The sequence below is a fragment of the Haplochromis burtoni genome, unplaced genomic scaffold (genome assembly GCF_018398535.1).
Source record: "Haplochromis burtoni strain Fernald_Lab_line unplaced genomic scaffold, NCSU_Asbu1 Contig_728, whole genome shotgun sequence".
NCBI classification, from domain to species: Eukaryota; Metazoa; Chordata; class Actinopteri; order Cichliformes; family Cichlidae; genus Haplochromis; species Haplochromis burtoni.
The window spans coordinates 176,511-189,496 of NW_024583089.1; the positions used below are offsets into that span (position 1 = coordinate 176,511).

The 12,986-nt window shown below is 39.6% G+C and overlaps 1 protein-coding gene across 2 annotated transcripts in view; it reads right to left on the minus strand.

Moving 5' to 3' along the window:
- The window catches only part of LOC102307310 (lecithin retinol acyltransferase b, tandem duplicate 1), a 17,574-nt gene extending 6,745 nt beyond the window's left edge, over nt 1-10,829 (minus strand). For both annotated transcript variants that reach the window (XR_006053237.1, XM_042215460.1), the window contains exons 1-9: nt 10,468-10,829; nt 9,756-9,856; nt 8,244-8,313; nt 8,032-8,162; nt 7,858-7,946; nt 7,675-7,774; nt 7,331-7,374; nt 6,362-6,439; nt 3,671-3,867 (exon numbers count right to left, since the gene is read on the minus strand). Coding sequence is in view for 1 of the 2 variants with exons in the window: in XM_042215460.1 (XP_042071394.1) it covers nt 3,671-3,867; nt 6,362-6,439; nt 7,331-7,374; nt 7,675-7,774; nt 7,858-7,946; nt 8,032-8,162; nt 8,244-8,313; nt 9,756-9,856; nt 10,468-10,720 (1,063 nt within the window). In the remaining variant the exon portion in view is untranslated. The remainder of the gene's footprint in view (nt 1-3,670; nt 3,868-6,361; nt 6,440-7,330; nt 7,375-7,674; nt 7,775-7,857; nt 7,947-8,031; nt 8,163-8,243; nt 8,314-9,755; nt 9,857-10,467) is intronic.
- Between the last annotated feature and the right edge of the window lie 2,157 nt (nt 10,830-12,986).

Genomic DNA, 12,986 nt, shown 5'->3' on the forward strand with positions numbered 1-12,986 from the left:
ATTTAATTTTAGTTTGTTTAATTTTTATTTATTTTTTATTAATCTCATTCAAAAATCTATAATTGTTTATAAAAAACTTTGTAGATTATTAAATTAAATGTAGTTTAATTTTAAATTTGTATATTCTTTCTATTCTAGTTGCTTACTATTATTTCCCATATTTTTAAAAAAACATTTTAGAATTTCTCTCAGCATAGTCTTAAGATCACGGAGGAGAATTCAGGAGAAAAGCATTTACTCTAGGAGAGCTGGAGAGTGCCATAGGAGGCCCTTAACCCTTTCAGAGAACTGGTATCTGCTGCTTTCTGCTTTGAGGAACAGAGCAACAAAAGGACTTCCAGAAGGACACTGGTGTGAATGTCTCTGACCAAACAACCAGAAACAAACTTCATGAGTGTTGTCTGAGAACCTGACATCCTTTAGTTTGCCTGATACTCAGTGTCCAACATTGTGGAGCAAGGTTGGCATTTGCCATAGAATACCAGAATTGTCAGGTCCATCAATGGCCTCCTGTGTTTTCCACAGAGAGCAGGTTCACCCTGAGCACATGTGACAGAAGGGAGAGGCTCTGGAGAAATCATGGAGGCCGCTATGCTGCCTGTAACATCATTCAGGATGACAGGTTTGGTGGTGGGTCATTGATGGCCTGCATGGAGACACACAGACACCTACAGGCTAGGCAACGGCACCCTGAGTGCCATTAGCTATCAGGCTTAAATCCCTGGACCTGCTGTCAGACCCTACACTGGCACACTGGTGCACTGAGTCTTGGGTTCCTCCAGGTGCATGACAATGCCCAGTCTCATGTGGTGAGGGTGTGCAGGCAGTTCCTGAAGGACGAAGGAACTGCCTGCACAGGGGGGCCATCAAACTACTGAATACCATTTTGAGTTGTTGCAATGAAAAACAACTCTGGCAAAATGGGCTAAGCTGCCACATTATCTTACTTTGATTTCCAAGGTGCCCTTAAATTCAGCCCCCTGTAGTTTGATCATTTTTATCAAATTGTTGATGTGGCATCTCTTCTTTCCTGACACATTTCCCAGTATAGATGTTGTATAGACTCTCGGTGAGAGTTGATGTGTTTTCAAGGGTTTCCTTTAATGTTTTCCAGTTACTTCGTAGTTTTTTCATGCTTGACCTTTAAGCTGCTTTGTGTTTTAATAAATAGTTCATTGACCTCGCTGAACTTAAATATACAGACAGGAGGGAGACGCTTCTGCCTCTCATCCCCCATCTTTCAACGCCATCTTTCACCTCCTCATATCTCCCTCTGTACACTGAAAACATCACGCAGCACTTTGTTCACCCCTGTTTGAACCGGACTGCAGACTTACCACCGGTCCACTCTCCTGACTCCTTCATGTTAGAAAATAAACAGCCGATGAGGGCAGCGGGTCTTCGAGTGGTCAAACGGCTCTCGGGAGTTCAGCCGGAGCTCAATTAGACTGAAATATTTACATTTTTAGCAACAGTGAGAGCCAAAAGTTCATTTCCCCCTCTGAAGTGGGACACTGTACAGGAGCCGATCCACTTACTGCTACCACACATCTGAACCAAGTATGCATTACAGCAGACTTTTCTCTCAGTTCAGGAATCCCATTCATTGGATTTTACAGACATATATAGAATAATTACAGGGAAAAAGAAAGCAGTTTGATAAAATTGGAAACTATAAATTTGATTTCCAATAAATGAAGAAAAAAATATTGAATGAGTTCATATTTATAGATTTTAGTGCTCCCTTTACCGTTTATTTGTTCCAGCGACTGTAAATAAAGTTTCCATGATGCAAATAGTAAGCACAACATTGCATCCAGCTAGTTAACCTTACTGACCTCATCTGACACTTGGCATGTCACCACTTCCTCCAAGTGATAAAACAGAAAAACAAAAAAAAAAAATAGACAACAACAGGTTTTCTGTACTTAAACTTTACTTTTAGCGAAATGTGCATTGACACGGAAAACTACAACCAGAGTAACCAGATGGAGTACTCACAACCTCAGCTCAAGCTCTCCTTGTTAATTCGTTTAAAAGCAAAAAGAGTTTCTTAATTAAGTTTCTTAATCATGGTCAAAATGTTATACACCTCTCATTAACTATGGTCTCCAGCTTGGCTGTGAGCACCTACATTTTTCTAGTCACGTTAAAGCCTCAGATATTGAAGAAATGGGGAAACAAGCAGTTTGTTGGCGATAGGTCAATATTTTTTCAAATAACATCCCTCACTTTTTGTATTTTGCTAGGGAAATGGGAAAAAGATGCAGCAATTTATCACGACGTGCAAATACACCTGGAATATGTGCACAATTATAACAAACTTGAAAGTCAATATTTAGAATGACTTGATTCGTCAGCACAACCTGAAATGTCTTAGACAAGCTTTCTTGTAAATTCCTTAATTATAAGATTGGAATAGTCTCCAGGCTTGTTGAAGACCATTCAGAGCTCTTCTTCTGTTGGCTGCCTTTTCTTCAGTTCTCTGTCAAGATGATCCCACACCACTTTAATAATGGTGATGTCCGGGCTCTCTGGAGGCCAACCTATGACTGATAGTGCTCTAATACGGGAAACTTAAGATACTAAAGGGCCAGACCCATCTCTCAGGCCTGTCTTTTTTTAAACTCATTATTTTTAGATACAGTTTATCTGTTTTGTCTTCCACTTCTCCAGCTTCCTCAGTGTTTAAGGATAAAATACACACCAAGCTGAGATGTGCCAAGATTAGACTAGGTAAAAAAAAAAAAAAAAAGATTGAAAAATCAGTTTTTCTTTTTCTTTATATAACCACATCTATAAGGACCAGGTTCAGTCTCAGCAAGTTGGATGGAGAACTACTGCTCACAAACACTGACGTAAAAGCATACAAGGAAAGAAAACTCTCACTGAATTGCTTTAATACTGAAGAAGATGTAAAAACATGGAAATTTCCAGGCAAATTCTGAACTGTATTTTTTCCCCTTAATCTCAGTTGGATTTATGGATGTTTATCTGTGCTGGTATCCACAGAATGTGTCTATGAGATCAGTTATGACTAGGAGAAAAAAGTAGTATGTCAAACAGTCCATGTTTTGGGTGTTTTTATGCATGAAAACAATAGAAATATAAGTTATTTGTTCACACCTAAACTTTCCCTGTCTCCTACATCCCAAAACTGAGTTATGTTGAGTTATGTTTTTGAAATATTCAAGATTTTCTTCAAACGTATACAGTGTACATGATTCTAGTTAGTTTTTCAAGCAGAGGAGTAGGAGTGTAAAAGAAATCCCCCAAATTTGGGCACATCAGTGTTTTCTCTCAAATAAAATCAAAATGGAAAAAATTTAATTACTCAAATCGGGCAAAGCGGAGGTTTTTATCAGAGAAGCAGAGTTCAGTGGGAGTTCAGGCAATGGTTCTGGAGTTCACCCGAAGGTTAGACACTGTAGCACAGCTCGAGATGGGTTCACTCTGGGTTGATTGATATTAAGGAGAATAATTTGCTAATGATGAGCTGACGAACAGTTTATTGGAGGTTCAGCGGAGGGTGTTGGGTTCAATCAAGGGTCGAGTCAAAGCTCCAGATGGGTTTGTTTGAGGAGTTCTTGAGGGTTATGAAAACAGCCAAAAGTTCAGCTGCTGGTCATGTCCTCAACAGTATGTGTGAGGTTGTGTTTGTGTGCAGTACCTGGTACCTCCTGGATCACCACCTGGCTGAAGTCGCAGATGACGTCTGGCAACAGGTATCGCCGTGGGTCTCCGATCTCGTATACCAGTTGCTCGGCGACAGTGCCGAAGGAAACGAGGCCGCCGGTTTTGGGTGGTTTGGAGAGAACGAAGGAGCCGTCGCTGGAACATTCGACCACCGGGAAACCCATGTTGTCCCTGAGACCCAAATCAAAGGCCAGGCTTTGACTTTCTACTGAAATTGTTTCCGTTTTTAGATTTTCACTTTGTTGTTGCTCTGAATGACAACAGTATGGAAGGTCTTCAGTGTAGAAAAGACATTTTAGGAACTCCTTAAGGTTTCATGCCTCGTCTTGATGTGAAGGTTTTTAAGCATTTATAGCCTGGAAGAACTTTAAAGACAACACATTTGTTTAATACTATAAAGCAACTGGGTTTTTTTTTAAGTTTAGATACTTCACAGTTTCTAAACAACAATAACTTAAGTTGTTAAGGCAAAGGTTGAAAGAAGGTTTGGCAACCTGCTTTAGTACTTACTAACAGCCTCTTTGGCAGACATCACGGCCTTAATGTTGTTGAATTTTCATGTGTTATTCATCCAGTATGTTCCTACCTCCTTGAGATTTTTGGGGTCTATCTCACTGTGCTTATTTGAGAGATCTGATTTCCGTGTCCTTGAACATTAGCAACCATGGAAATAAACCATGGAAAAACCTCCTGAGGTAGTCCGCTGTGGATTTGGAGGGTTTTCCAGCTTCTGATTTATGACACACTGATGTCTGCTTCAAGGATCTGCTGACCTTTAATTCAATGCATTCTTGCCTCTAATGGTGAAATATTTCTTTTGCCGCTGGCTGCGACACAAGCCCAAAGCATGATGGGTTTAAACGGTTGAAGAGGATTTTCTCTTCATGAAACTATGTGCACATCACTGCTAATTGTGGCTTAAAAGTTCTGTTTTACCTTCAATCAGTTTAACTCTATTTATATAGAATAACAGTTCCCACAGGAGCTTTATATGTTAGGGTAAAGACCCCACAATAATGCAGAGAAAAACCCAACAATCCAATGACCCCCTACGAGCAAACACTTGGAGACAGCAGGAAGGAAAATCTCCCTTCCATAGTGAGGATAATTTGACTTTAATGATTTATACAGACAGAACAGTTAAGAGTCATTTTACCCTTAAGCTCTTCCGCTGACATTGCACAAATTTAGTCTGTGATCAATGTTGGAGTCTAAAAGGAGCTCAAGGCTACTAACTGTTAAGATTAACAACCTGCAGCCCTGACAAGCTAATAAAAAATTAAGCTGCTTTTTTTTAACTGTAAGCTGAAAACAACAAACTAAACTTAATTTAAATGTCAGAAAAATATTTGATCTTTAACTTCATAGCTTTTGAATATCTACCCATTTCCAATTGTTCACATTAAGTGAGAGAGTGGACCAGTGACCAGTGAATAAGGTTCATTACAAACTGAGAAGCAGAAAGGCCTAACTCAGGGGTGTCAAACATAGGGCCCCGGGACCAGAATCGGCCCCGCAAAGACTCAGATCTGGTCCACCACACGACTATAAAATATATGAAGGAGGGCATACTTTTTGGGGGCTTTAACTGTATTTTTAACCCTGGCTTTTTTTTTATGCAAATTTGCATTATAATATTTCTTTTTGTTTTTTCTGCAGTATATAAAATTGGTGAATCTCAAAAATAAAACTATAAAGACACTCAAAATAAATTTTCTGTTGTTGGAAACTTTTTTGTGCAACTTTTTTGTATTTACACTTTTGAGGGATAAACCTCTTAAATTTCTCTAACTAGCAATATATGTAAAAAAAAACAAAAAAACAAAAACTATTTTCAATTTTATTGTGGTTTATTGCCCTTTTTTGCAATTTATGTAGTTATTATGGACTTAATGCAGACATATTATTAAAATTTGGGCTATAATGGTTGTATTGATGTATAGCAAGTTGAAATGCTGCCAAAAATGTCAGTACAGCATGTAAAAATATGAAGATAAGCTCTGGCAGACTTGGTTCTATGGTAGGTCTTAAAGGGTTAAAGGTTTCACAGGGTATTCTGCTGATCATACTACATCAGTGCAGTGGATAAACAAAAGAAATATTCCTGCTTTTCACTGTCTACAATAGAAGCCCATGAATCAACAAAACCTTTATTTTTTATAACTGCAGACCATGTGAACAGTGAGCTACCAGAATTTTTGGTGTAATTTTACACCAAAATTGTAATTGGTGTAATTTGGTGTAATTTATAATGTATAAAAACTGCTGAAATTCATATTAACATATTAAATGTGTAGTTAAATGTCTCTGACAGAGTTTCACACGACCTAAGATCACTTAAGATCAAAGTGGGCTGTATATGTATATGTGTATCTCTACTTCCAAGCTGTTTAGGTAATATCATGCTGAAAGTTATCAAAGAGTTGTCAAAGTCAAGCCAGCAAAAAACTTTGTTGGAGTCTACGACTGAAACTGGATCTATTCTGAAACTGTTCTCAAAACTTTCATTCACAGTTTGTACTCAGTCTGAAAAGTAAAAACTTACCGTTTACTCATTTAAACCTTTTAAAGTGAAGAAAATAATTCAAACATTGACTCTCTGACCCCGTGAGCTGTATTCACAGATCTGGTTTGAGAAGTGTGTTGAAAACCATAAAATTCTTACCAATCGGGAACTTTATGCCAGTCTGTGAAGATGCCTCCTGTGCTCTGAGCGCCGCACTCGATCAGGTGACCCGCGAGACTGGAACACAGAAAACAACGACTATAAACCAAAATGATCTGAAGTTCAGAGACGGTTTAAACAGTATTTTCATCGCAAGCAAATATCATAAAAAACAATTTCAAGAATAATTTCTTTATCTTCGAACGTTTGTTCAGAATAGAAACTTTAATCACCAACTTTAAATTTTATTCAGTTGAATCCTGATTGTTTTTGTTGTCAACCTTATTTAGCTTTGTTCTAATTTGTGTTGTGTTTGTAACCTATATTATTAAATATTCAAATATTTCAGAGTTATTTTTGTTTTAATGCATTAAATTGTAATTTCATTTATTTATAGGTTTTTGAAACATTATTTTACATTTTTGTAGTTTTTTCAGTATTTTTTGGAACAAGTGTAACTTTCTTCTTGCTTTTAAAACATCATTTATCTTTCTCACTTTTAAAAAAATTATTTGATTTTCATTTTTTAAAAATACAGTTTGGACTTCCTCAAATGTTATTGTTATATTTTATATTAATTAATAATAATAAAATATAATCGTATTAACTGCATTATAAAAAAATGATAACATTATTTAAATTGTATTTATTTGCAAAAGCTTAATTGTAATTTATTCAGCTTCACTGTTTGTGGCTTTTAACAGTTTGGAGTCTTAATTTAAATTTTTGTTTTAATGCAACTTTTTGGTATTTTATTTGTTAACTTTAATCTTAATTCAAGGTTTTAACTACAGTTTTTGACCCACACCTAACATAGTGTCACAAATACCGCTGTCTGTGCGTGTGTGTCCATGCATGTCTGTGCGTGTGTGTCCATGCATGTCTGTGTGTGTGTGTCCATGCATGTCTGTGTGTGTGCGCGTCTGTGCGTGTGTGTCCATGCATGTCTGTGTGTGTGCGTGCGTGTACCTTCCGGCTGCCAGCAGGTCGTAGTCGTTTCTCTCCCATCCAAACTGCAGCAGATAAGAAACACACACAGACATCACATCTCTGGCGGCGACTCAAGCAAACACATGAACAGATTGTTGGTAGAAGGTAAATAAATAAGTGTGTTTGAATCAAGTCTGCCTCAAGTGGTCACGAACGGAACTGCAGCTGTTTGCACGCCTGCTCGTTCCTGACCCTCGCTGTGGCTCTCATGATGTCCAAAAGGGAAAGAAAAAACAAAAATGTGCAGCAGGATGACAAAGTGTGATCCCTTCTTGGAGAAATGCTGAATGAATTCCAATAAATGTTAGAAATTAAAAACCTACAGCGTGCATGAGCGGCCCCAGGGCCACGGCGCTGTCCACACAGCGTCCCGTCACCACGATGTCCGCTCCGAGGTCAAGGCAGTGGCGGATAGGGACGGCCCTGGAAATGGAGACATGGCAGAGGTTTTCAGCAACTGTTTGGGCTCCAGCTGAAATCTGTAACACGAAGCAGGGCGTCCGTACCCGAGGTAGGCATTCATGCTGTGCAGGGTTTTAGGCAGCTGCTGTCTGCCACTGCCGTCCGGCATCTTTACGTCAGACAGGCTGCTCCTCTGAGAGAAGAGAAGAAGAAAGGAGAGGATTAAACGTCTAATCAATCACACTAAATAGGGAGTGATGATGTCAGAGGCGCATTACATGAGGCATGAGGTCATCACCGGTCACCACGGCAACCTTGAGTTCAAGGCCGGCCTTCTTGGTTACTTCCTGTATGGCTTCAGCGCAGGCCAGAGGGTTCACGCCACCTGCATTACTGACCACGCGGATACCTGATGAGAGAGGAGGTTGTCGTTCATCACGAGATCACCTGTTGCTATGGAAACACACTTCCCGCTGTGCTGTTTACTCACCTTTCCTGTGGATGTCATTGATGAAGGGAGCCAGAGCAACCTGGACAAAGTCTGGAGCGTAACCGAGGTTCTGCAAGAGCAAGAGTCAGATGTTAATGCAGAGGTGGGGAGAGAGGTGAAGCAGCGCTGCTCCCTGCAGGCACGGAGCTGCAACAACAGGCAGAAAACCCTCCTACAAACCCCATTTCTCCTCTTAGAGCTGGGGGTGTGGGACTCCAGGCTTCGAGGGCCGGTGTCCTGCAGGTTTTAGATATCACCCTGGGTCAACACACCTGAATCAATTGACTGGTTCATTACCAGGCCTCTGGAGACCGCTTGATGGATTACGGCTACTGTAGTCAGAAGCCTTGCAGAATAAACTCCGCTTCACATCCCAAAGTCAAACAAACACTGTTTGACTTTTTAACTGAGAGTTAAAAACTGTCTAAATTCTTTCATCTTTAATAAATGATCAGTGTTGCTGCTCTACCAGGTGTAACAATTGAGTTTAACATCCAGGCATCAATGAAAACAGAATGTATTAAACTTAAGGGAGTTAGAAGTTAGCAGGAAGTTAGCTCGCTAGTTTCCACCTAAGCATGATATATCATGTTCTGACCTTGAGATTTCTGAAAAACGTACAGCTCTGTTATCACTTCCAACATTAAATAAGACAGAAAACTAAACAGCAGTGACGTTTGTAGGGTTACTAAAGTTAGACTGGCTGGTAAATAATGATGTGCTACGTGATTGCTAGCGACACAGCTATGTTAGCATAATATAAACAGTGAGGCTGGAGGATGAATGCCAACTTTTTTCCACTCAATAAAAGCCAACGTGAGGGTTCCCGATGGTTAGTGAGAAATGCAATCGCATGGCAGGATGCTGTAAACGGACCAAACTTCAGTCCAGAGAACAACTGAGAAAATCCATCCACAATACAGCAGTATCTTTATTTAGATACACAGAAAATGACGGAAAGTCATTAATATACTGCAACAACATGAGAATAAAGCAGCTGCCACATAATTCAACATTAATGAATCAATGGTACAGAAGTGGAGGAAGCAAGAAGAATGAGTTGAGTAAAGTTTGACTTTTCTGACTGTTTTGTTTCCCTTAATGTGCCTTGTGTATGAAAACAGACCCGCTCATCGACAGTGCATCTTATAATCCAGTGCGCCTTATGGTCCGAAAAATACGGTAAGTTGATCATTTTACAATAAATCTGTAAACCACACACGTTTTGTTTGGACTCCATAGATAACTTACTGATTGTGCGTCAGTGGCTATTTTCAATGTGAACTTTTACAAAAATTAAATGTAGAATTTTTAAGCTACAAAAAACTAAATAAAAAAATCTTCCCTGAAGTTTTTAACACAAGCAGCTGCATGAATATTTTGATATATTTTAGCACTGTGTGTATATGTTTGTAAAGATGTTCATTTAAATTCTTCTGTTATTTGTTTTTATATTTCTGCATCTCTGCAGGTGGTAAAAACAGTCTTGGTTATGGAAATGCAGGAACTCACTGGCATTTTGGTTTTGGCAGCGGTGAGCAGAGACATGGTGATCTCACTGAGGTAGTCAAACACCAGAAAGTCCAGCTTCCCGCTGTAGATCAGCTGAGGCACTGAAAGCACAGGAGAAGCGGCTCAGCAGCAAAGCACGAATACTTCGATGACAGAATGACTGAAACAGCTCACTCTGAGGCTCCTCTTAAACCCTCCGAAACCAGCTGACGTTTCTGTTTTTTAATACAAACGTCACAGATTCAATTTCCTGCAGTGGTGATTTTTTTTTAATACACAGCAGTTTAGGGTAGGAATGTCTTTATTTAGGTAAAAGAAACCCCCCAAATCATCTCCCTGCCCCTTAATATGCACCTGTGCTGCTTCTACGTCAAGTAACGATTTAAAACAACACTGGGAAGGATGCCAACAATACCCCATCAGCCTTTTACGACTGAGGGGTAATAAAAAGTATAAAGGTTTAGTATAAAGTATAGTATAAACGTGCATACTCTGTGCAGCAATTTGGTGAGGGAAAATGTTAAATGTGCTTAATTATTACATTTTACTTACTTACTTGACAACAAACGAAAGCCAAATAAAGGCATCCATCACCATCTACGTAAAACCAAAAACTGCAACAATAATAACAATAAAAACAATAACGTTTTACCCTTTTTTTTAGCTAAATTTACACGGCGTTATCGTGATGGATGGTGACGTGATGGCCTACCTGCGGTGGCCGTGTCCCCCCAGAACCCGGAGGCACAGCCGATCCGGACCGGTTCCCTGCGGCTGTAGCTCGTGTAGCCCCGGGTTCTGGGTCTGTTTCGGTGCCTCGGGCTGGATGACAGCGCAGCTGAGGAGCGCAGGCGCAAAAAGTTTCCGCTAACACTGAAACCGAGGCTCCCTTTTGCGCCTCTGCCACAAGAGAGCCGCCTGAAGGGCGCAGGCGCGGCTCGGAGTAACTGCGGAAAGTTGGACATCGTGAAAAAAATTATTTATGGAGCTAAAGCTAAAGTGCGAGAAAACTGAGAAATCCACTCAGACAAGTTCAAGGTGCACCGGTACAACTATGAAAACAGTCCGACGGGAAACGCGTCACAGTTTTTCCGCTCATTCCGGATGATTTCCTGTTTATTTTGGATGCAAGAAAAGAAACAGTTTTACTGTGGTTCGGAAAGGAAAACACAACTCTTTTTAATTTGTAATTTTTATTATATTTAAGTAATTAAACAAATGTAACAAGTAAGTAAATAAAATAAAACTTAAATTCACAATAGTACACAATAACGAACCCCTGTGAAAGAGACTATAACACACACACACACACACACACATATATATATCTACAGCAGTATTTTTATTTAGATACACAGAAAATGACGAAAAATATTCAAACTCTGAAACTGTGTCAACATAAAAGAATATTTTGAATCTATTACAAAATGTCCAATATTTCAATTAATATCACGTGATACGTGCAAGTGTCATTAATGAAACATTCTATGACACACAATCTTTTTATTATTATTCATTACATTTGGGTAGTGTATGTTTATGCCAAGTAAATCAACTCAAGTTTTTAAAAGAAGTTATTTAGCAATGCTTGATGCAATTTGAGTACATTTCACTCAAATAAGAAATAAAAGTTTTATTTAGGTTTCTATAGCAGCATCTGCCCCTCTGTTAATATTCCTCAGGGTGATGTGACTTTGACACCCGATGCAACATTGTTTAGAGAACATGTCATGTAACATCAGTCTAAAGTGGAAATTTTAATGCATGACAGTTTTCGTGCTCTGTGCAAAAACAGCAGAGGATGAACCAGACGGCTGGGTACACTCAGCCGAACTGCTGACTCCACTGCCACACAGTGCTCTTTAGTATCAACCGGTAGTGCATTTTGTATCAGAAAAAAAATCAGGATCCCAGCAAATCTCAACACCAGCACTCCTGTTATGGCCACAATCATGTGGAAAGCTCTTTGCCTTGATTGGTCAACCCGCCCCTTTTTCCCGCCCACCTCCCCTGGCCCCGGACGAATCAGAGTGTGAGGTACAGACAGGCAGTAGAAAGAAATAAGTAATATGCAGATGCCCATGTTGGAGAAAAATGGTATTGCAGGAAAATTTGGCCAGTACAAGTGTTCTACCCCCATCCACCCAAGCCCACCACCCAAACACACACAGTGATGATGTTTCTAATCTTGATCCCATGACATTCTCGCAGATGCCTGTAGGTGATGGGGTGAACAGCCAGATAGCGCTCCAAACAGGTCAGGAGATGAAACATAACCTGTACAGGTATGTGATGCTGAAGAAATACTGCCCTAACACAAGCAGTGTGTTATTACCATTATATTTGTACACATTATTGAGGACTCTAACAAAGACTCCAAAAATCTCTAAAATCATCAAGTTGTAGGTGAAGAAGTCAGAGGGGCTCATTGTCATCCCTGTAGGTGTAGAGCGCTGACGGCGCCAATGCTAGAAACCCATGTAGAGGATGAGGATGTAGAGCAGTAAGAGGAGGAGGATGCTGCCGATGGTGTAAATCGTATGCATTACTATGCTGGATGCTGAGTGTTGGCATGCTAAGTCAGAAGAAATGGAGGTGTTGATTGAGTTGTAGGAAAAAAGAGGTGGAGTAAAACTGAGGGAGGACGAGGAGTCGATGGATTTGACCTATAGAAGACAGTAGAAGAAAAATAAGAGTAAAATATGGATTAATTGTTTGTAATTTGGTACAGCAAACATCCTAAAGATCACATTCCAGGAGATGAACAGTTACTCTAAGAGAGCTTAACCCAACAGCAGGACGGGTATTTGCTCCTTTGTGCAAGCAAGAACAGGACGAGCACTGTCAGAGCTACTAAATAACCTCCAGCAGGCCTCTGGTGTGAATCTGACCGAACATTCAGAAAAAGATTTCATGAGTGTTGCCTGAGAGCCTGACATCCTCTCATGCAGGGTTGTCAAACTCAAATACACAGTGGGCCAAAATTCAAATCTGGAACAAAGTCGCGGGCTAACATTAATATTTATTGAAAAAAAAAAATCTTCCTCCAGATATGAGAATGAATCTTTTCTTATGGACTCGAACACGTTTTGCTGAAAAACTGAATATGGAACATGCAAAGCTTAATACTAACATGTAGACAATCCGAATGTTATAGTTTCTTTCCACTGTGTTCCTGTTAATGATAAACTACAAATTTACTCTAAATTACTAAAATATCGATATTTTAAT